Source organism: Podarcis tiliguerta (genome assembly GCF_965153285.1).
Source record: "Podarcis tiliguerta genome assembly, chromosome: 4".
In the NCBI taxonomy this organism is placed as follows: Eukaryota; Metazoa; Chordata; class Lepidosauria; order Squamata; family Lacertidae; genus Podarcis; species Podarcis tiliguerta.
Window position 1 is genome coordinate 64030514 of NC_139537.1, and position 23783 is coordinate 64054296.

At 38.7% G+C, this 23783-nt stretch overlaps 2 protein-coding genes across 3 annotated transcripts in view; one reads left to right on the forward strand and one right to left on the reverse strand.

Moving 5' to 3' along the window:
• LOC310676126 (uncharacterized protein) overlaps positions 1-5732 on the forward strand; it is a 48526-nt gene extending 42794 nt beyond the window's left edge. The window contains exon 7 of the mRNA XM_083437510.1: positions 82-5732. The gene's annotated coding sequence lies outside the window, so the exon portion shown is untranslated. The remainder of the gene's footprint in view (positions 1-81) is intronic.
• On the reverse strand, positions 457-23754 carry MOSPD2 (motile sperm domain containing 2). Of its 2 annotated transcripts, none has more exons than XM_083437482.1 (15): positions 23276-23754; positions 22564-22627; positions 20364-20519; positions 19539-19625; positions 17831-17985; positions 16587-16647; positions 14955-14993; positions 14503-14627; positions 13397-13567; positions 9993-10105; positions 7611-7707; positions 6313-6409; positions 4601-4730; positions 3483-3585; positions 457-3006 (listed from the first exon to the last, which is right to left on the reverse strand). In XM_083437482.1, the coding sequence occupies exons 1-15, from the start codon at positions 23282-23284 to the stop codon at positions 2860-2862; spliced, it is 1554 nt and encodes a 517-aa protein (XP_083293608.1). In that variant the 5' UTR covers positions 23285-23754; the 3' UTR covers positions 457-2859. The 2 variants fall into 2 exon arrangements, with proteins under 2 accessions (XP_083293608.1, XP_083293609.1); XM_083437483.1 differs by having other exon boundaries at positions 22564-22624; positions 23276-23580.
• Positions 23755-23783: the final 29 nt, after the last annotated feature.

Consider the following 23783-nt stretch of genomic DNA (forward strand, 5'->3'; position numbering starts at 1 on the left):
CGTAGATGCTTGACCTTAATATTTGTCTGAACTTTGGCTGGTCATACCCAGGGACACTTTTCTCATGTTCCTCTTTTTCAGACCTAAGAGAACATGATTTTCCTAACATCCCAATATTATGCTTATTAGCTCAGAAATATAACCTGCAACCCTTTGGTTCTATAAAAGGCAAAGGCGTGTGTTCAGTGGGAGGGGGGGGGGAGGCACAGGACACAAACACAACCTAGCAGCATGTGCTAAAGGTTGGTTATTTGTATTGTACTAAAGTCGATGGGGCTACATAACTTGAAGAATTTTCTTTAAGTTACAAATGAGGTAGAATGGAAGGGCAATGTAATATTTCATTTTAAATACAATCTGCACTAAAAAGAGAGAGCAAGAAACACAACTGAACTTTGAAAAATCTTATGTCCAAACTGTGTCTGTTAAGAACTACAATGAACACGGTTTTCCCCCTTTTTGTTTCACAAATGCAGTTATTTATTTATAACATATTAAAATATAAAACATTGTCTATCTGATCAATTTTACATAGAAAATATGAATACAGTAATAAAATACTGAAAATATTTGAAGCACCAGAACATTAAGAGCATTAATTGGCATATGCTTATGAATATATTCTGAAAACCTTTAACAAAGTGAAATTAAATCTAATCCAACTCACTGATAAGCATTTTAAAAAATAATAATTTGAGACTAGAATTATTCTATATTTTGTACTTACAGTTGACTTGCTGAGGAACTACAATAGAATTTAACTGAAGGTAATGCAACTGATGAGAGACCAATTAATCAAATTGTTTTGGCTTGTTTGTGAAATATGAAGTGATTTGCATAAGAAAGATATGTTTCTTATGATCAGCTGAAACCGTAAGCCAATACAGAACAAATACATGGGCACAAAGGTAAATTCTATAAAAGCATTTCATACCTGTATCATTGAATGCTTGACTAAAATCATCTTGCATTATTATTGTCTAGAATATGTTCAGTTTTATAAAAGTCAATTCAGTGATCAAAACCTTTGGTGAATGTTTCAGTAAAATGAGTAGGTAGCAAGAGACCCATCTTCCTAGGGTTTGGGATTTGAAACAAGGTGGCACTTTATAGGAAGCCAGCAGACTCATAAAATTATTATAACAAGCCAAATAAATCTGCTGTCATCCTCTCTAATTTCAAGCTTAGCTAAATGAACATAGCCAAATTCTACACATTAAGGTAACAGTCAAATAGATATACATACTTAAGCCTACTGAAACCAATAGCTGAAAATTTGTTTAACTTGTAAAAGTAAACTGCATTTCCCACAAAGTTATTACTAATAAATTAAAAATAAAATACAAGAACCCAGAAGAGTGAGCAGCATTATCAAGGTGAGATACACTGTAGTGGAAGAAGTAGTATGTGATATAAATTATGGCCTCAATTATGAGAGCTTAGTGCCACTGGAGTGAAGCAACATCACTGCATATGCAGAAGCTCAGCTACTCAGGGATTTTTTTCCTTTACATAAAATAGGAACAGCAGAAGAGTGTAGCAAAAAGTGCCTATGTGCACATAGAGCTTCTCATATGCAGAAGGAAAGAGGAAGTCCCTGCACATGATGTGCTCCAGAGCATAACCAATGAGTGCCTGATTGCGAGTACAGGCTGGTTTAGATTTTTTGCTTCAAATTATTCTACAGCAGAAAGAAGCGCTGAGAACTGATCTTAGGACTGCACCTGCAAACATGACTTACTGCACCATGTATTGTTACAACTTGTCTGATTTACAAAAGATTAAATGTTAACCAAAACATGAGCACTCTTACTTTTAAATTTCATATAGCATAGTTATAGTTATGTAAAAGGAATGTTTAACTGGGAATGTTTTTATTCATCTTTTAGAATGCTTTCTTGTAATGGTTTTCAAAAAGCACTATTTGCAATTCCTCTGTATACCTGTGTCTTCCTACTTTTTTTCCATATCACACGTGATTTACACACATCTCTGAGAAATTACAGGTATTATTCCAAACTTAATAACAAATAATAATTTATGGTGTTCTATTTGTTGTCCTTGAATTACAGGAGAACACCAACCTAGTGGAAAACTGAAAATAAATTTCATGGCATAATATAGTTGCACTCCTGAACTAGCTAGTTTAGTTCTGTAGATTAAGACACACTGAAGAATGGAGAGTTGTGTTCCTGCACAATTCTTTTTCAGGTATCATGGTATATAGTAATGTACTATGGCATTCTTGGAAAAACTAACTTTTGTTTTGGCTCTTTGGAACCATTGCAGGCATTTCCAGGCAATTATGGCTACAAGGTATTCAATGCAAAATAGTATAATCTTAAATATCTGTAATAATTTCAGGGGGGGAAGTGAGCAAGAATAAAGACCACCACCCCCCAGACTGCAGTTCTTCCATATCAAACTGCATGAGCATGTGTATCATTTCCTTTTATGTACAAATAGCATAAATGAGGCTTTCCTATATTGTTACTAATTTGCACTTTCATTTCAAGGGAAATACATTTTATGCACAAATTGTTTTGATACATCTTGTATACTTCTGCATGACAGAAATAAAAGTAAAAATACATTAAGTCATAAACATCTTTTGTTCTGTAACAGTTATTAGGTTGCCCAGTGAAAATGACTCCTTTAATATCCTCTTTTACTTCCTGTACTTTAATAAATATCAACAAAGTCACTCTACTTGTTGATTAAAGGCATAGATCACAATCTTGTGATTCACAGTTTCTGGAGAGTCTCATATAGATCTCCTTTTTGGCAGTTTCATAGTACTGGTTCTTTGCCTTTTCCAAATGAATTGCAGAGAGGGCTTACCGTACAAAGCATTGCTACTTAGCTCCTTGGCGCATACAACAAGTAGATACAAAAGGTAGTACTGGCCAGTAATAGAAACATAAACAAGAGAGTCAATTGCTGGAACCAGACGCAACGATCAATCTGTTCTCGGAGTCTTTTATTAGCTTGCAATAACTGTGTTAGCTGGAAAGGGGGGGGGGGGGAGTAAACAATAAATAAATCACACTGTCTTAATGCCTAACACGTATTTTATCAATTAGCTGAAAATATGCCTATGTTCTACTATATAAGTAAGGTATGCTATGTGCTAGCCATACATTCAACATATACCAAGCTCACAGTACTTTCTTTATGACTATTACTGCTCCTCACATTAGATACTGTGGCCACTACATGGCCTAATGGCCAGTTACATAATTCTGTAAAAAAATACTTCATTTCTTTCTGTCCTGAATTCCCCACTATCTATTGCTTTTTAAAGAGCAGCTCCTTAGAATACAGCAACAGTCACCCTGGAGAGGAGTCTCCAACCTTCAGTTCTTCAGGTTTTCAAGGGCACTAAAGGCTACAGGAGGAAGGAGGATATTGAAAGCCCCCAATGCACTGCACATTCCTACAGATCCAGCTGGAAGCTATATATTAATATGCACAAGTGTTACCTGTACGTGTAAATCTTCGTTCGTTTTTGCAGGAACATTGAAGGAATTTTCATTTATTGTTAAAGAAGAAGGTTTGCTGCTTTCCACAACATGGCATCTTAACCTGGGACAAATAGAAACAGCAGAACAGTGAAATGTAGTACAATAGTAAGACGACATGGTTATTTTTTCTTTCTTTCTCCAAGCCTCTTCTGCTTCACAGATTCCATTCCCTGCTGGTATTTGTTTCATATGTTCAATGATGCAGCCTTTATTTCTGCTTCCCTACCTTGCCCCTGCCCACCACAGTGACCAGCAAAGAGAAGATCATCATCAATTATAAGAGTGCTGGAGTCAAAAGGAAACCTAGCCATATTGCTGAGGAACCAGCAATCAGAAGGACAAGATTACCTGCACAAAACAGAAGTGGTAATGGTTTGGGAAGTTTGCATAACCACTGACTAGCTACAGACAGCGCTACGTGCTAGGGAGAACACAATCTGAAAGGGAGTGATGAGAACACTATTTTGTACTAGATTTGAAAGGGAAAGGAAGGGGGCTTGGAAGGGCAATAGATAATTCTGGCTGGATCTAGACACATCAAAGAAGCATTTCAGTTTAAAGCTTTGTAAATTTAAACAGGGAAAACAGGTAGAGAAAAACGGGACTCCACGTCGCCATCAGGTGGCATACTGTTATATAACACATATAAATCGCTTTTTCTTTACCAGTCTAGGTGAGTCCTCTATTTTTTGTGTGTGTGGTAAAGCTTGCCATGCATGTTCTGCAGCTGGCCACACATGCTGCATTACTCTTCTCCCAGTAGCTTTTTTTGTTTTTCATTTTTAAAAGCTGCTCTGTACTCTAGAACAGGCAGTTAGTTACTGGCAACTTTCCTCTTTCTTCTTAAATCATTTTTACATATATACCATACTTGTAAATTATAAACACCAGCAGTAAATATTTCAAAGAGCTGTATCTGTGCAACTCCTAAGGAAGGAACTAACAAGTCGTTCTTTATTTTATACCATGCCTATCAAGGGTGCATCTCTGGCAAATTTCACCTACCAAGATACTAAGCAATATGGAACACTTGTTTTCAGCTCAATATGTCCCCCAAAACAACGTGAAATGCTTACCTATGTTCCATCACTTTGTTTCTTGGAACTTCCTTCCAAAACTGACCCAGTTCTTGTGTTCCTGTTCCAGAACACTGCTCCATTTCTGCTGCCATAATCAAGAAACGATCTTGCAGGGAAGCTGCACAACCTGTTTAATCAACATGACAATTTTACTTCCTTTGGATTTAGGCAGTATTTCAAAAGTTTATGCACTACGAGCAAAAAAACCCACACCCTTGACTATATCTACATATACAAAAAGCTAGTTTGTTACTGAAGATATGCAATAATTAGAAGCACTGAACAAAATTTGCCAATTCACAAAAGAGTTATGAAAGAGTATAAGATAAATTCAGAGATTAAAATGTAAAACTATAAAGGCTGAACCTGCAAGAAAGCCACTTCCTGTCATCCTTCTGAAATCATGAAAGCCCCTCAAATGGGGCTTCCATGACTAAAAATTTCACCCCTTCATAATTATAGGTGCCGCTCTTAATCTACAAAGTGCCCCTTGTAATTCACAGACTTTATCTACTCAGTAAATGTTATTTATTTTGGTCAAAAGTGGGCATGGGTGGGTAGATGATAGTTTTTTTAAAAAACCCAAAAACCAAAAAATCCCCATAATAGTAGCAGAGAAAGGTAGAAAGAATCATTTCTCCAAAGTGGGATTCAGACTTTGTGTCTGAATTGGGCTGTTTTCCAAAGCATGAATGTGGGTTCAAATTGCATCTTTTAACTGGTGTTCAGATCTCATAACAAGCCCTGGTGGACATAAGCTAATTGTAGGTTCATGAAAATCCCCAAACTAATTTACAGCAGATTCATGGGGCATATAAATTTGGGATTAATTTATTTTACCATATACCTATCACACAGCTGTCCTAAAATAAATTCTTCTAAAATCTAGTTGCTGTAGTTTTTCAAACACAGGTTGTATACATTCTAATAGTCCCCCCCCCCATACACACACTTTTGAAAGAATACGCTACCTTTTACTTATTCATCCAACATTAAATATGCAGCCCAATTCCAGAATAAATAAAAAATAACAACAATTAAATGTTAATAGGATCCAGCATGTTTTGAATTCTTAAATTCTCTAGGGCAGGGCTCAATATAATGTTTACACTATATACACACACAAAAAGAATCAAATGATATATATATATATGATATCAACGTCAATCCAACTGCTCTCCTAATCATTCTAGAAAATAACTCAAATATCTTTATGCTACATCAGGGAGGCTGCTACTTATTTGAAATATGTTCCTAAATGTCAAAGTTTTGATAAGCAAAAAAATGGTCATTTAAATAGTACACAACTTGAATCCGAGGCCTCTTTAACAGTATATTTATTTGTTAATCAGTAGCTAACTTTTTGCATATTTACAGGAAGCATGAAAAACAACAGAATTTTTAGAAACAGGCCAGTAATGATAGAGGTTTGTAAAGAGATTGTGCAATGAACTTTATTAGGGTTTGTTTTGTTCAAATTTTGGCCTATGGAATTCTACAGGCTTCATCTCTCCACTACTGGGGATGAGTGAAAGGTTGAACTGGGAGATTTGGACTAGACAGAAGCAGTCATATGAAATCTGAACAGTTATTTGGTTCCACTAATGCTTATGTTCTAGTTAATGTAGAATTTCAAGCTTGCTGTCAGTAATGTACATTACAGAACTTGTTTATTTCATTTATACAATAGTGTAAAAGATTTTACTTACCTCCATGAAGAGATACTATTATATCTAGTGATGTGCCTGGTTCACAGCTGCTGTTACTTGGCTTCACTCTGTACTTGTCAGGAGCAGTTGTTCTAACCTAAACAAAGTGTAATTGTATTAAATGCTACCAGTTTTCTTATTTAACAAGGTAGACTAGATTCCGCTCACAACTTACCAGTGGGACAAAAACTTGATTAGTATTCTCCATTTGTTTTATTTTGCTTCTGAACACTAATCTTCCATTTAACTTCCACAAAATACCAAACTTTACTCTCCCAAGTATGGGGGGGGGTATCAACAGGCTTGGGGGAAGCCCAAAGTTTGCAACGAGGACTTGGCATGCACAGTGGCCAAATAATGCCGTGTGTGTGTGTGTGTGTGTGAGAGAGAGAGAGAGAGAGAGTGCAATAGTGCAAAGAGGGAAGTATAGGATGCAAAATCAGCAGGAGTCATGAGAACCTTCTGCATGTTTACTCAACAGGAATATATGCGTGCCAGACTTTAACCCTGAACAAGAGTTTGGATTTGATATCCCGCTTTATCACTACCCGAGTCTCAAAGCAGCTAACATTCTCCTTTCCCTTCCTCCCCCACAACAAACACTCTGTGAAGTGAGTGGGGCTGAGAGACTTCAAAGAAGTGTGACTGGCCCAAGGTCACCCAGCAGCTGCATGTGGAGGAGCAGGGAAGCGAATCCGGTTCCCCAGATTACGAGTCTAACTGCTCTTAACCACTACACCACACTGGCTGAACACTTCACACTAACCTTTTATTGTTGATACCACTTATCAATAACAAATAACCAATGACAACACCCAATTCTTCTTAAATGTAATCTAAGCAATCACTGTAATGAATTATGTAAATTAAGCCAAAGAAAACAATATACTCTTCTGCTCTCAACTCACTGTACTGCTAATTCTTCATTAGGACACCACAAGTTCTAGTATAATGGGAGAGTAAGATCTCCTCTCACTCTTTCCATGTAAGTTTTACACACGTTTCCACATTAGCTTTATAAACTGCATATCATGTTCTTCCTTGGGGTATCTTTCCTGATACTTCACTGCTATTATCTGGCATTTCACTGCAATATTAAAGTGACAAACATTTAATGAGATCCAGTTATACAGTATAATATAAAAAAATATATAGTTACTCCACCTTTAAGACCATTTATCTGGTCCTGGTTTGACAGTTTTGTCATAGAAAGTTATGGACACCTTCTGAAAACCATTTCATCAGCTATTATGGTTACTATTCAGTCAGGTTAATCACCACATAAACACAGTATTTACCTTAAATGCCACTGTATTTTTGGTCACATTTGTGAGAACGATCAAGCATTTCTTCTCTCCAGTTTCTTTGGACCCAAAATGCAGTTCTTCTGCTGGACTAATGAAAAATCACAAATATGTATTCAAGTATTTGCATTACAGGTTTACAAACTTCATTCATTCTCTTAAAAATCAAGTTTGTGCTTATTTAGAACACTTTCTCTCAGTTAACAGGCTCTAACCCAATCCTTCAAAGTATACTGCTAAATGTCAAATACTTTTAACAGTCCTTTCAGTGAAATTTTCACTTGAAAAGCAATTCATACTTCTATTTTACTCATCATATCCAGGAGTCATTTTGTGTTCCGAGTTTTAAGAAATATGTGTTTGGGAAAATACACATGTATTTTAACAAAGTATCATGAAGCATCAACAAGCCAAGGGCAAAACAACTGTTTGTCAACTTTTTGGGTAAGTAATATATATAAATATACATATATATTTATTTATGTGTAGTGTTACCTGACATGAAATCACATCACTAGTCCATCTAGCTCAGTACTGTCTACTCTGAACGGCAGCAACTCTCCAAACGCTTTCACAGCCCTACTACCAGATATAATTTTTAAACGGAAGATGGGCGAGACAGAATCTGGCTCTTGCGTATGAAAATTGTGAGCTGCAACACTTATGGCCAGCAGGAACTTCCAAATAGCTGTATCAGTTCAACATTTTAAGAAAAAGCGAAAGTGTTTTACATATGCTGAGGCAAAGTCTGCTCTTACTATTTTATTTTGTAGCAGAAATATATGCACTTTTAACACTCAACTTAGTACCTGGGACCCAAAGAGCTATTTTGCATGCACTGAAGGCATGCAAGCAGTAGATTCACATTCTGTAACACAACTGCTTTCTGAGCTTTCCTCATCTTTAGAAGAGGTTTGACACATAGCTTAGGGGACTGCTGCTTGAGAAACACAAGCCCAAGGCTTGGTGCACAGAACCAGTCAGGTGGCTCTTTGGATCCCAACAAATAGGCATTGCAATAATGAATTATGCACACCAACTTATCTGTATAACAACACTCACAATGCAAAATGAAATTTAAAATGTGGGAATATATTTTGCCCAAATTAAGACATGTTAGATCTGGAAAAAATGTTAGAACATTTCATCTTTATTATAATCTCTATTCCCCCTCTCCCATACCCACAAACACATTATGAACCTACAGTCACCTAAGTCAATGAGGTTACTAGCCTGCTGGGGACTGGCTGGCTGAAAAGGTATGGAAAACTGCACTTCTACGCCAGGTGAAGATGAAGGGGTTTCACTCCTCCAGCAGTCTGCTTGGTTTCAGAGTGCTGTATTACTCCTCTACCAACCTGCTCACCTGCCACAATGCATTTCATGCACTTGCTTGCCTATAGTATACGGAATTCCTGACTGCAATGTTGATGTATGTATATCAAATGCTTGGGTGATATACATGACATAACTAGGCTGAAATAATGAAATAATCCTTTCTTTTCTGGAAGACAAGTGGAAGTGATGAACTTATCAATCATTAATTTATAATCACATGAAGAATATATTTTAGTGACAAAATCAAATGCTAGAAGTTCTGAATTATGTTTCTTAGGTTGGAATGTTCCTAGGCCATATTAGAAGTTTGTGTTCCAAAATTATCTTCAATTACCTGCTCAGAAACCTATGTGGTACAAACTTCAGATGTACAATAATGCAACTGCTGCAGATTTTCCACTGCATCCCCAAAATCTAGATTGATACCAGATTTGTATAAACAAAAACTTTAATTCAAATTTCTAATGAAACAGTCACATTTTCAAATGCTTTCAAATTCTTACGGCACATCAGGATATTTTCTACATATTTTATGTTACAGCTTATGTAAAAGTAAACATCTACACTTCAACAGGTGTTACAGTTCAATTTACAGACTTTTCTGCACTATACAAATTAACAAAGTAATAATTAAAATCAGAGCAATTTTGTAGATATTTTCTCCACTTAAGGTACAGTATTTGACTCCCACACTGTAACTACCTAACACTAACTGACTACATAATAGGATACTGCTGTGAGGGGTGGAGAAAAGCAGCTATAATACACTCATAAAATGTGTATCCATCACAACATATTCCAAATTCATCAGAAATCCAGGTGTCTGAACTTCTTTGCCAAAAGAACCATGACTTCATCAACACCACCGTGTCCTTTGTAAAGAAACATGCACTTCAGAGAAGACCTCTGAATCAGATGTGAAACAATTCTTAAAATATCAAATATATTTTCCTTCACGTTCAAGTAATTTTCAAGACACAGAACAGCAATATTACAATATGGAAAGAACTACATTTTTAATGAAATTATTACTAATACCTGATGTGCAATAAAGGTCCTTTAAAAGTGGTTAGTGCTTTCTTTGCATTTTTTGTTTTGGAATCTTGTTTTTCACACTCTTCTGCTTTTGGAGTTTGTTCTGCAAAATTTGCCTAGGGAAACAGAAACAAGGAACACTTTTCAGGAATCAATTATATTTTACTATCAAGTAAAAGTACATGCCTGCAAATTATGGACTCTGCTTCATTCAGTAAATGAAAGTTATCACTAACTAAACCTACATTTAACAATTTTTTGTTTGGGTTTGATATAAGGTAAACAGAGTTTTATACATATTGAAAGTTTTTCACTTAATGAAGCTAATGTTTTTATTTTTGATAAATGGGAATACACTTTAAGATTAAGATGCCTTGGTGTGTCTGAGGTTTCCTAGTCTTCATCCAATTTTCTGCCCCACTCCATCACAACATTTATCAGAAATTTATCAGAAATCCAAGCACAATTTTCAGCTATACAAATTAAACACTATTGTTTACATGTGTATTATTCCAACATCTTGATGAACTTGGGGACTCCCAAGAGGAATGGCATTTTGGCTGTTTCTGTTAGCTCTCCTCCGACAGAAGATAATCATGTGGTGATTGATAATAGTCAGACAGATGGTCTGACTATTCATAACTCTGGAAGATAAGAGTGATCTGGGAGCAACCTCAAATACTTTGATCAAGGCCGTTTTCTGCTGTCTATGCCTGGCAGCTTAAACAGGAGTTAAAATGAGCTGGCAAGCTGAGAAACTGACATTGTGCCCATTGTGCACCTTTCATAGTTAGAAAGAGCCATCCCCTCTCAAACACTTCTGGGACAAGCAAAACTGAAACTTAGAGAAATCCCTCTATCGGCTGGTGAAAATTTAATCTGAAAATTTCTAAGTTGCTGTTGTTAAGAACACAAAGGAAAACTAGTCGTTAAAGTGTCTAAGGCAGAGCAAAAAGCTTAATTTATGGTTAGCAATAAAGATTAAACCGATGAGGGAATCCCCTGTATGAAAAATCTTTAACTCCTTTTCTGTTTCTTGCCACTAAAGAAATGAAAGTACATCAGCCATTACTCCAGCTGCAGGGAAGAATTTATTGTGAGAGATCATATCCATAGCCTGTCTTAAGGTGGAAATATTAAGGTAGACTGAGTTGCTAATAATATCCAAAACATCACAAGCATCCAGTATAGCAAAAGTGCATCTGGATTTCCCAATGACTCTTGGTATTGTTCCACAGTTGATAACTAAAAATGATAGGATGGGTGTTTGATAAAATGGGAAAAGGAAATGAATCAGAGATATGAAATGGAAATGGAAAATACCTAGAGACTTCAGACCAAGTCAATGAAAAGTTGGCAGGACTGAATGATGAAGTAACTATATTGAAGACATGGAATGAATTGTCTTAACTTTTTTTTCTTTTATATAACTGGCAGTTGGAAAACTGGTCTGGGTCTGGTCACTGCCTGAGCAACTGACCACCTGGGATTCACATGTACACTTCCTTTGGGGTCTATGACAGAATAAAAGTGGGATATTAATGTAAGAACATGAATAAATAAATGCTAGGAGTGTGATGGAATATAGTGCATGCTTTCAAAACTGTAAGAGCATTCAGGTAACTATAATGCCCAAAACTTGAAAGGAACATCTAACAGAAAAAAACTATGTATATTTAACTCTCTATAGTAATCCCTACACAGTACTTTTAAAAAAGTGAACATAGATGTTACTTGTAACTGCAGTACAGTAGATCCAAATGTGTTACTTTCAACATGCACTCTCAAATAAATAAGGTGCCCAAATTACTGAGACAAAATATTATCAAGGCAGTACCATGTCACATGGACACCACTTTAGTTGCCAAACCAAGGGTTAAATGAGACATCTCTGATAGTACTTAGCACTTTAGGGAGAAAAAAAGGCTAAAAGTAAGTAGGTAGGAACAACTCCAACTTATATAGATCCTCTGTGCAGGACCAAAACTACTCTAATGCAGACATTCCAAGCTCAGATATAGACAAACGCACAAGAAAAGAAAAGGTCGATAAACTTTCTATCACTTAAATCATTTATGAAGTGTTCTAAAATTCACCACTCAAAAATTTAAAGCATGCAAATTTTGCTGAGTGTGTATGCTTCACAAAGTAACTCCAGTTCTCATATAAGGTAAAATAAGGAAAGTGTGTGTTTGTGTGTGAAGTGTCTCTAGGCAAAGTCTCCTGGTATCTCAGAAGGATTGCTTAGGATTCCTGGATAACTGGTGCATAATGTTAACAGCTAAGCAACACATTCACAGGCACAGAATTAAGGTACTGGGAAGGATCATCTTGGAAAAAAATGACAAGTGGGGTGCCGCAGGGTTCTCTCCCAAACCTGTTGCTCAACATCTTTATAAACAACGTGAACAAAGGAATTGAGAGGATACTTATCAAATCTGCAGATGACATCAAACTGGGAGGGGTAGCCAATGCCGATGAAGGCAGAATTTGGTTTCAAAATTACCTTAACAGATTATAGAGAACTGGGCCCAAACTAACAAAAGAAATTTCAATAGGGACAAATGTCAGATTCTACACCTAATAATACTATTCTACTACAGATTCTACTACAGAATAATACTATTTTGTAATAGTACCACACTATTCTGCCTTGGTCAGATCACACCTAAATACTGTGTCCGGTTCTGGGAACCACAATTTAAGGAGGATATTGATGAGCTGGAATGGGTGCAAAGGCGGATGACCAAGACGATAAAGGGTTTGGAAATCAAACCTTACGAGGAACGGTTGAGGGAACTAGGTATGTTTAGCCTGGATAAGAGGAGACTGAGAGGAGATATGATCGCAGTCGTCAAATATCTAAACTGTGTAAATCTAAATTGTGTTTTAATTTGTTGGACACCACTCAGAGTGTCTGGGGTAACAAAGTCAGATGGGCAGCATATAATTTTTTTAATATTGTTGTTAATGTTGTTGTTATTACTAACAGCTGTCACATGAAAGATGGTGGAAACTTTGTTTTCTCTCGGAAGGTAGAAGGGCTTCAAGTTACATTAAGTGAGATACTAAGAACTTTCTGATAGTAAGAGCTGTTCGACAGTGGAGCAGTCTCCCTCAGGAGCTGGTTTTTAAGCAGAGGTTGGATCACCATCTGTCAGGAATGCTGTAGTTGAGATTTCAGCATTGCAGGGGGTGGACTAGATTACCCTCAGAGTCCCTTCCAACTCTACAATTCTATGATTTTCTGGGCTGGTTTCTTGATCCTGACAGCAAGAACATAATAACCAACCAATGACACTTTAGGCTTTATTCACTGCACTAGTTTAACATTGAATGCTTGGAGGGTTGCCATAAAATACTTGTTTGTATCATTGTTTCCTATGTAACCTTCAGTCCAGGGATACCTTTTTTGAATTAAGTGCTTGCTCTTCATTAGAATCTGGACTCTCCTTGTTATCTATGTCTGTTTCTTCTTTGGTTTCAACATCATCTTCACCAGTCATGGGTCCATTTTCACACAATGGAGTTTGAAAATCATCATCAACCAATGGAGGATAACTATACTTGAAGGTATCCTGTAATACAAAGATGTTAGTGTGTTATGGAGATGGTGGTGAAACATAAACATAATCACCAAATCATTCTTTGGTCCTCAACTCTGACTGGTTTTATCTGTGCATTCTAAGCAGAAGAAAACATCAAGAACTATATTGCTACATTTAGTGTTTAAAGAAATTACATAAGAATATAAGCAAATCAAAGCATTAGTGTACCATTGGGTATACAACCCAGTTAATCTGCATTAATTCAGCAATTCTGTTATCTCACAAATCTTACTAATGGATGGGAAATGGTGTTCAGACCGCGTTTCCAGCATTTTCTGCGCAGGATGCCTTTTAACAAATTATGGCTGATGTTTAATGGAATTAAAATATCTAAAACTCAAGTTACAACCCAAAGCAGGAATATGATTAATGTGAATATCAGAAGACTGCATGATAGCTTCCACTGCTGAGTGATAAGTCATTATTCACTTTAATGACAGCCTGATAGTCTGCCCTTCCAGGAAGCAGAAGGTCTCAAAGATGACACCACAGACTGGATTGAAAGCCCTAGTAGGCTTAATCCATCTGAGAAGCCAAAAAAATAATCCCTGCTCTAGAACAATACTACTGCTACTCTGGAAGCAGGTGGTTTGATGACTGTGAAGACTACAGAATTAAAAACAGTAATTATTTATATGCTGAATTGCAACTTCACAGTCCCCAAAGAGGGTCATAATTACAAGACAGAAAACCAATCAAAACAATCACAGTACACAGAAAAAGACCATTGGAAAAATAGCTAAAAGCAGAAATTAGTAACAAAACAGTAGAACACAAATTAATCATTAAAAACAAATGTATTATAATTGTTTACTTAATTCCAAAACTGTGTACAGTCTATATATTTATTATACTTTCCCTTCACAACATAATACAAACATTAAGTTCAGCAGCAATATACTTACAGTTCCACCCATATAGGGTGGAAGATATTCAGCACTGATATACTCCTGGATTTCATTCTTATTAGTCAACTTCAGCAAACCCACTGCTTCCGGACCCAGCCAACTTTTCACAATTTTAAAAGCAGCTGGGTAAGAAAAGGGAAGATAGTTTGAAAAGAGTTCTACTATTTTGTTTACACAGACCACAATCACAACTTACTTCCCATTAGTTTTGTTAGCAAATATTGGAAGCAAATATATTTTAGATGGTATTTGATTGCTAATTTTTTTTTTAAAGCTGTCATTGCCTTCCCTGAATGTTTGGGACAGGTAAAAATATGACACAAGATACACTTTACAAAAACATTAGAATCATATAAAAATTCCCCTGTCAACAATAATAAAGGATTTGCAGAAAATATAACTTTGAATAAAAATCCTTCCAGATAAGACAAGTTAAAATTTTAACTTACCATTCATTATCCAGGGCAGTTCAAAGATCACAATTTTTGCTGCATGAACAATAGAAGAGGGTTTTTGTGGTTAATATAGCATTTTAGCACTGTCAAATTTCCTATGAAATGAAAATACTTTATTTGTTGTCCTGTTAAACTCCTCTCTTCATTTTCTTCACTACATAAATTAGCAATTCTGAATGTGTAATTTAAATACATTATTCAGTGGAAAATAGGCGAGAGTTTAGATTTCTTGGGGTTGGAAGTCACCTTAGTTATAAGCAAAATAACTGAAAATTTATCATCGATACATTTGTCTGTAAAGGGATATAATAAAAGTAAATTATAAAGATATGAGCAGAATGCTTTCCCTAACAGCTGTATTTGAGAAATCAAACACAAAAGCTAATAAAAACATTTAAAATAAAATGGAGTAATCACAAGCTCGGGGGAGAGCAGGGAGGCGGAACACCGCCATCCCATTGTCCCCAGACCTGGTTTGGAGGCTGGCGGCGGGGAGAAGCCTGCTCCTCCCCGTCGCCAGCCCCGCAAACTCGGGGGACAGCGGGAGAGACGCAGCGCGCCTTTCCCACTGTCCCCCGACTTGCTTAGAAGGCTGGCGGGGGGGAGAAGCCTGCTCCTCCCTGTCGCCAGCCCCGCAAACTCGGGGGAGAGCGGGAGAGACACAGCGCGCCTTTCCCGCTGTCCCCCGACTTGGTTAGAAGGCTGGCGGGGGGGGGGAGAAGCCTGCTCCTCCCCGTCGCCAGCCCCGCAAACTCGGGGGAGAGCGGGAGAGGCGCGGCGCGCCTTTCCCGCTGTCCCTCGACTTGGTTAGAAGGCTGGCGGGGGGAGAAGCCTGCTCCTCCCCATCGCCAGCCCCGCAAACTCGGGGGATAGCGGGAGAGGCGCGGCGCGCCTTTCCCGCTGTCCCCCAACTTGGTTAGAAGGCTGGCGGCGGGAGAAGCCTGCTCCTCCCCGTCGCCAGCCCCGCAAACTCGGGGGACACCGGGAGAGACGCAGCGCGCCTTTCCCGCTGTCCCCCGACTTGGTTAGAAGGCTGGCGGCGGGAGAAGCCTGCTTCTCCCCGCCTCCAACCCCACAAGCTTGGGGGACAGCTTCCCGCCCCAGCCCCGCACCTGGGGGGGAAATAATTTTTTTTCCTTTATTTCCCCCCCAAAAAACTAGGTGCGTCCTATGGGCCGGTGCGCCTTATGGGGCGAAAAATAAGGTAAGTGAGTATTAGACTGTCTGAAGTAATTGGATAGTGAAACCTCCCAATTGTGACAAATTGTGAAAAGAACAATACTGTGAACATGGCAGTTGTGAAGAATTATTTTCTGCTCTGCTATAAAAAAAAGTGCCACTTATATCCTAGGATCAATCTATTTTATGCCTACTGTAATCCATTTTGCAGACAAAATATTTAGGCAGGGGCAGGGAGAAAAACAGCATGAGGCTCGAATCCACTGAACATCTCAAAATATACCTCAGATTTCTATGAATTCTTTACACTACTACTTTGTTTCCAAACTTCCATTTTCAGGAACCAGCTTGTACTATGATAGATACTACCCTCAGATTTGAGAAACTCTTGTTTTTCATTTATTTTCTAAATCTATAGTATAATATAAATGCTATTATCATACTTACTGAGGTAATTAGGGTAATAAACTTTAAAGCAGTTGATGATGTATCGGACAAAATCCATATCCTAAAATAAAGATGTATTACCAATTAACGAAAGATTAAACTCTACTTATAGCTTTCAGAAAACGTCAAGAAAGTTCTGTTCAACAGTTCCAGTGCTGAAGGTGCTTCAACGTTTTTAATTTTAGAATATCTCACCTTATTAAAAAGTAGTGGTACCTCGGTTTAAGAACAGTCTGGTTTAAGAATGATTTGGTTTACAAACTCTGCAAAACCGGAAATAGTGTCTTGGTTTGAGAACTTTGCCTCAGTCTAAAAACGGAATCCGACTGGTGGAAGGGCACCTGCGGTGGGAAGCCTCATTAGGGAAAGTGCATCTCGGTTTAAGAACGGTTTTGGTTTAAGAACAGACTTCCAAAACGGATTAAGTTCGTAAACTGAGGTACCACTGTATATCAAGCTGATTCTGAAGTAACCCTATAAAATATATGCAAACTGGCTTGGAGCAACACATACAGGCCAGTTTAAAGGGTTACTTTATGCATATAGGCCTGACAAATACTTCTGTGAGATGGTATCATCTGTGGTGAGACAGCGTAAGAAAATCCAGGCTAAATCTTATATGTGGTATCAGGAAGCATCTGGCAGTCTTAACAAGGTTTACATGGATAAAAGACGTCAAGGCCTTTATTTTTAATGGTTAAGAATTCTGAGACTGTTGAGAGAACAGGCCCTAAAACCTATAAAAATTTGTTGCAAAACAGAATGTATGATTGCAGCACTTTCTACTGCTAATTAAGTAAGTAGTAGACTCAGCATAGTTCTTATTAAACAGCTGGCTTTGGCTGTGATTCATAAACAAGTCAATCCAGAACAGTTAGATTTATGCTGAAAGGCAAATAATTTAAGTACTCCATTATAAAAGGCTTCATAAAGGCATTACAGTGCTACCTCTGGATGCGAATGGGATCCGTTCTGGAGCCCCGTTCGCATCCAGAAGCGAACACAACCTGCGTCTGCGTGGGTCACAATTTGCTGCTTCCGCGCATGACGCCATTTTGACCCTCTGCGCATGCAGCGAAACCTGGAAGTAACGTGCTCTGTTACTTCCGGGTCGCCACACCGTGCAACCCGAAAATACTTATCCCGAAGCTACTTCAACCCGAGGTATGACTGTATATAACTTTCCAACTGGAAATGTTTTGTTTAAGACACATCAACAGGAAAACAGTAATATGCATACTTACTATGTTACTAATTCCAGTGTCAGCCATGTCAAACACCACTGTCAAAGGCTTTCCGTGTTCTCGTTTGGCATAGCGTTCCAACCAAAAGGCTACTAGCTTCTTCTTTTCAAATTGAGTTTTAGAATCTTTTACATGAAGTTTCACCCTGAACCAAACTAATGGAGTGGGGTGGGAGAAAAACAAATAAACATGCATGTTTGCCTAATAACTACTTATGACACAATCCAGACACTTGATGCTGCCCCATGGGGCTTTAGCAGAGAAGTGAGGCAACCACCATATCCACAGCCCTGCCACATCTGTGAGAGTAGTAGATAGAGGGGGCGGGGGGCAAATTGATAAGGCAGCCTTCAAATGGCATAGCAATCTGGCTGAGAGGTGTGTTCCAATGGAATGCTGCTTCAAAGCTTCAACCTACACACATAAAAGATGCAGGCCAGCAGGACTAAGCAAAGCATCACCTCTATACAATTCAACTCACCCCCTCCCACGGGTTGGATTATGCCCTTATTCTTGAACTTTCTATCTCCTAAGTAAAGGAGATATTCTTATTTTCTAAGGTACATACATTTTTATTTATCATGCATTAGTTATAATACAGTTTTGTTCACTGCATTTTATTTTAAATCCCTGGAAGATTTTTTTAAAACGACAGAAGAAAGATATTATAAAGAAAAATGTGAATCTATATTTTTGCCTCCTCCTACATGCTCTGAAGCATGAATGCAAGATATAAAACATGTCTTCATGCTGAGCGAGTCCTTTTAGGAAGGGATTTTAAAATCCACTTATATATGGTTTGCCCAAATACAATTTTCTTAACGAAACAAAGATAATCTACTGTAAAATCATATACATGTCTACTCAGAAGCGAGCCCCATGGAAAAGAATAGGGCTACAGACCTAAGAGAACAATCTAGTGAGGTAGTTGAGCTGAATTTTTTTTAAACCTGGTAACCAATGTGACCCTTTGGTTTCAGATAGTACATGGGCAGGGGAGCCTCCTAGTTTGGTTAAAATCGAGTATACACTTCCAGTTAACAATAAATAAATTACTTCTGGTAAATGAGTCACCATAGCTGCTAGAGGGCCACAAAAATGTGTCCTGAGCTTTTTAGACTCATCTACCCATGTACTATCTGGAATCTAAGGGCTGCATTGGTTGCGATAGATTGCCATTATTTCCAGCTATCTTACCCCACTAATCTTTGTCCCATTCAATAAAGACACATTTATTTATCCCATAGAAATTGGGTTGCACCATCAGATGCCTTCCTAAGGCATCCACTATGTTGAAAAATTGAAACCACCAAAGGTTTTCTTCAAAAGGTGGAAGAATTAGCAATCAGTGTACAAAATCAGTCAAATTTCAAGTAGCTATACTGAGGAAGAGGAAAGACACATAAGCACTTTTGAACAGAATATGCTTGAGCATAGTTAGTTTCATGTGATACTGAAGATGTGTCTCCTAAAATGAATGGCTAATTAAGTAAATGTTTATACCCTGCATGCCTTCATGAAATACAAGACTGCCTAATAACTACCTCCCTGTGATGTGGCCTCAGTATTGTTTTATTACTTCTCAAATACAGATGCCAATAACCTGTTACTGTCTGTATTATCATAAAGTTTAGTTCTCTGCACTCTGAAACCATAATTACATTTGCATTACTTGTAAATGAGTAAGCAGATGAACAGGCAGACTTACAGATTTTATAGCCTTCCTTATCATAACCATGTAGGAAAATGGCACCAGCTTCAAAGAACCGCTTTGGAAGTGAAGATTCTGTCAAGTCTACAGAAAAGCAAGATTTTTATAAGCACATATAAGTATACTATAACAAAATCCTGAAGTTCTAAAGCAAGACTTGGGGGCGGGGCAGTTATTTATTTCAATCGAAACACAGCATTATAACTCCAACACAGCATATGTATTGATTATCCTGTAATAGAGTTAGGTGTAATATTTAATTTAAAGCATTTTAGGGAACCTCTTCTCACTTATGACAGAGTAGGAACCCCCGATAGACTGAACAGACAAGGGTAGCACCAATAATCTGTCAGACCAAGAATAAATATTTTGGTTCCTGGATGCTGTATGAAGACTGCCCTTGTCAGTGAATAAATCATTGTTGTACAGATAGAAATAGCAAAATAATCCTATGAAGTGATGAAAAACAACTAAACAACAGGCATTATTCTCAAGCAGAGAATTTGTCTGTGGAACAGTGTGTGCCCGCATTATTTAGGGCAGTAATATTTCTATATACTGTAGTTGACTTTGCAGGGATGCACACAATTGTATACATACTAATTAAACACCAGCTCTCCTTTGCTGCTATTTACTTGCAGTATCTTCTCAGTATAGAACGTAATGTCTTTACTCAAAGGCTGCTTTTGAGGTTTTACTATATTATTAACAACTCACCCTAGAAGTGTAGGGACATAACTATTGAGTAGAGGTGCATATGGAACAAGCAGCAATGCAGTTTGAAAAGCAACTGCTTTTACAATTAGATATCAAACATCTTACCATGAACTGCATACTCTTTTCTCCACTGAAAGCTTTCATCAATCATCTTTAATGTATCGTCCACATTATCTTCTCGCCATATCAGAAAATTATCAACCCAGGTATCATCTTGCTGTAGTCTCTCTGTATCTCTAGAATCATATTTATCTGTTTTTGCTGGTCAATAAAGTAAGAATGGCATTAGAAAATATGACCAAATTTAAAAACTGACACATACATATGTTTCCTAACAGTTTGAGCAGGAATACTACAATTTTAAGAGAACGTGTTGGGATAATGAAGACATGCTATTTCTGCTTTATATATTTTATTTCCAAGTGTCTACAAAACATTAAAAATATATGTTAGTATGTGCACCCTGCCTTTTGACAAGGCCCACAAGGCAACTGTGGCCTAGTAAGGTGTCAAACAAGTCATAGAAATATTGGTAAATAGGCCTACCAGGCTGGAGGCGGCTGCTATCAGGAGCTGTAGTATGGAGTATAGCCTCAATGACCAAGATAAACCAGGAAAAGTCATTAAAAGCTTGTTAAGTTTGCACTTGGTGCACCAAAAATGCTTACAGGTAGGGAAAGGTCCTTAAAATGTAGCAGGATTGTGTAACTGGTTTGTGGCTTTTTTAAAAAAACACTAGCTCAGAATATTCCAAACTTTTCATGTTGGCAACACACGTTTTAGACATGCATCATTTTGCAACAAAAGTAATTCAGTTTACTAGCAAACCAGAGGTTAAACCATTTCCAGCCCCAGGAGCACAGGGAGTGTTCATGCAACACACCTACACACTAAGGTGTTGTGACACACAGTTTGGAAAGCTCTGCACTAGCTCATGATCAGAAAAGGGAAGAATCTGAGAGGGGTGGGAAAAAGTGTTTCCTGACTAATGCATCTTTTGATTTTATTCACTGAGCAATGCACACAGCACCAGAAGTTCACACAACTATAATAACAATAATTTTATTATTTATACATCTGATGGCAGGGCATTCCACAAGGCAAGTGCCACTACTGAGAACGCCCTCTGCCTGGTTCCCTGTAAATTTGCTTGGAAAATCATCAGGACTTACTTCATAACAGGCCAATCATTCAAGTGTTTAGTCAGAAGCAGGTAGCTTTTATTTAAGCTACAAATTCCTAAGTATGTGATGGAAAGTCAAGGCTGATTCAGGCAGAAACAATGATGCATTAATGAGTAGGATCACCACATTGAAGAATACATTGAACTGGGTGTGTTTATAAGGAAGACAACCAACATTCACCTATTAATTAGTTTCATGGATTGCTAACAAATAAAAGCAAGTAAGTGTCAGAGGACAAATAAGAGAACATAGCCTTTTTCATACTATCTGTGTGATAAATGTTCATTTCCCTTTTCAGACAGCAAAATGACTGCTCATGATGGAGCAGTACACCCTGCCTTTTGATAAGGCCCACAAGAAAAGTATGATCATTTCAAAGTGTCAGACAAGCCATGGAAATTTTGGTAACTGGATCTACCAGGGTGAGAAAGGGCAGCTATCAGGAGATCTGCAGAATGGCACATGGCCTCAATGACCAAGCCAAACCAGGAGAAGTTATGATGAGAAGTCAAGCCTCCTCATAAGGAAGAAGTGCCAAGAAACAAGCAGGATACAAAAAAATTGCTTGTTATTACATACTACATGGGATTGTTGATACAAACCCAATGTTTCGTATCTTTAATGCATATCATGTTGCCCTACTATTTCAAGTCTCGCCCGTACTAAAAATGGAATACATCCAACAGTAGTTAATGCTCATCAGCCCCAGGGCAAGGTGCAAAGGTACATGACAAAGAAACCTTGTGGTAGTTACATAGGGCTGGCTTGGTTAGGAAAACTGGGAATTCCATGTATACTACTGAGGTGTTAAATAAAATAGATGAATGATTGACACTGGCAGACAAGGAAACTCCTTTCAGAGGCATCTAAGTTTGGTAAACAACTAGTAACCTAGTAAGCAAAATGTGAGGCGGCCATATAAAATCGTAGCATTTCACTTAAGCTGTTTGTCCCTTGATGTCCAAACATTCCAAGTACAAAAGATCCTCTTTTTTTAACCCAGTACAATGTATCTGGCCTACAATAGGCTACTGGGCTTAAAAGGGGCCAATCCTGCATTTGCCATGTTAGGAACACTGCAGGTGTGGGATACAAATGAAATGCTTGGGAACTGCACCAACCTTGTAGATATTCTGCCTCAAAGCGCCTTCTGGTTTCACTTATTAATGGAGCCCTGGAGTTCTGCTGGAAAGGAAAAGGAGCACAGAAAAGATGCCATTTTCACAAACTTCTACAGAACAGGGCCCTCCTTAAAGTGATAGTTTGCCTCCTCAAGTTGCGGCAGAGCATCTGCCTTATTTCCAGGGTCAGAGAAATGTTGTCAAGTGACGGCCAAACATCAGAAGTCGAAAACCAAGGACCCCAAACAATGATAAACTCGGGGGTTGTTGTGGAACTGTGCAGCCCAGACACATTTGGCGTTAACGAGGCCCTTACAAAGAGACTGAACCTAATAGGCACAATGTCGATTTTCATCTCTTAAAAAGTTTTAAAAGGGGGAAAGCTAAGGCACCCCCAAGAAGGGCGTCTGTTGTGCCACAAGCAGGGCCACCTGAGGAAGACTCCCCACCTGTGAAGGAGTTGGGCTGGGGGATATTCGTGCGGCTTTCCCGTCGCCCCACAGGCTCTACCTCAAATCCCCTCAACCCAGTCACCTCAACTTAACCGCCCTAGCAGCAAAAAAATAAAGTGAAATAAACCCAACAGCCATTATTTCTTGGACCAACCGGCCCCTCCCGCGGTTCTGCCCCGGCAGACCCACCGCCTCAGCCCGGCGGATAGTCATGTAAACGGGCCGAGAATTCCCCCCTCCGCGTTCTCTTGACTACTCACATCCGCCATGGTCCTGCCCGCACCAGACTAGAAGTAGAAGTAGAAGCAGCAGCAGCAGCGACGCTAGGGAAACGGGCGAGACCAAGAGCGCGGGTGGGGAAGGGGTGGGCGGAGGCGCCGGAGAAAAGGAGCGCGTGACACAAGGCTGAGGTAAGGAACCGACACCAGCCGACGCCGCGCGTGCGCGCGGACATCCACACAAACGCGCGCGCCGGCCTCAACGGCTAACAAAGTCCCCGCCCTTTCTCTCAGCCGCCTACCAACCAGGCCCAGCTCTCGTTCAACAAAAACAAACAAACAAATCATACGTAGCGCGCGCGCGCAGACGCGAAACCACAACCTCCCACTTCCTCCCCCCTCCCAACCTCCCTCTCTCTCTCTCTCTCTCTCTCTCTCTGGAAGCCACGCCCATTCATTTCCTGGCGTGATTCCGTCCAATCCTACTGCGCGCGGCCTTTCGCCTCTCCCTTTACGGTCCCGCCCATTTCGTTTGCTACAGCCAATGGCG

What these genes read in the sequence shown, in the direction of transcription:
- MOSPD2 (XM_083437482.1), bottom strand. An exon ending in AATAGTATCTCTTCATGGAG is followed by an intron (nt 4,731 to 6,312) that starts GTAAGTAAAATC and finishes TTGATTAAACAG; the next exon opens with GTTGTGCAGCTTCCCTGCAA. An exon ending in ACGAAGATTTACACGTACAG is followed by an intron (nt 3,007 to 3,482) that starts GTAACACTTGTG and finishes CCCCCTTTCCAG; the next exon opens with CTAACACAGTTATTGCAAGC.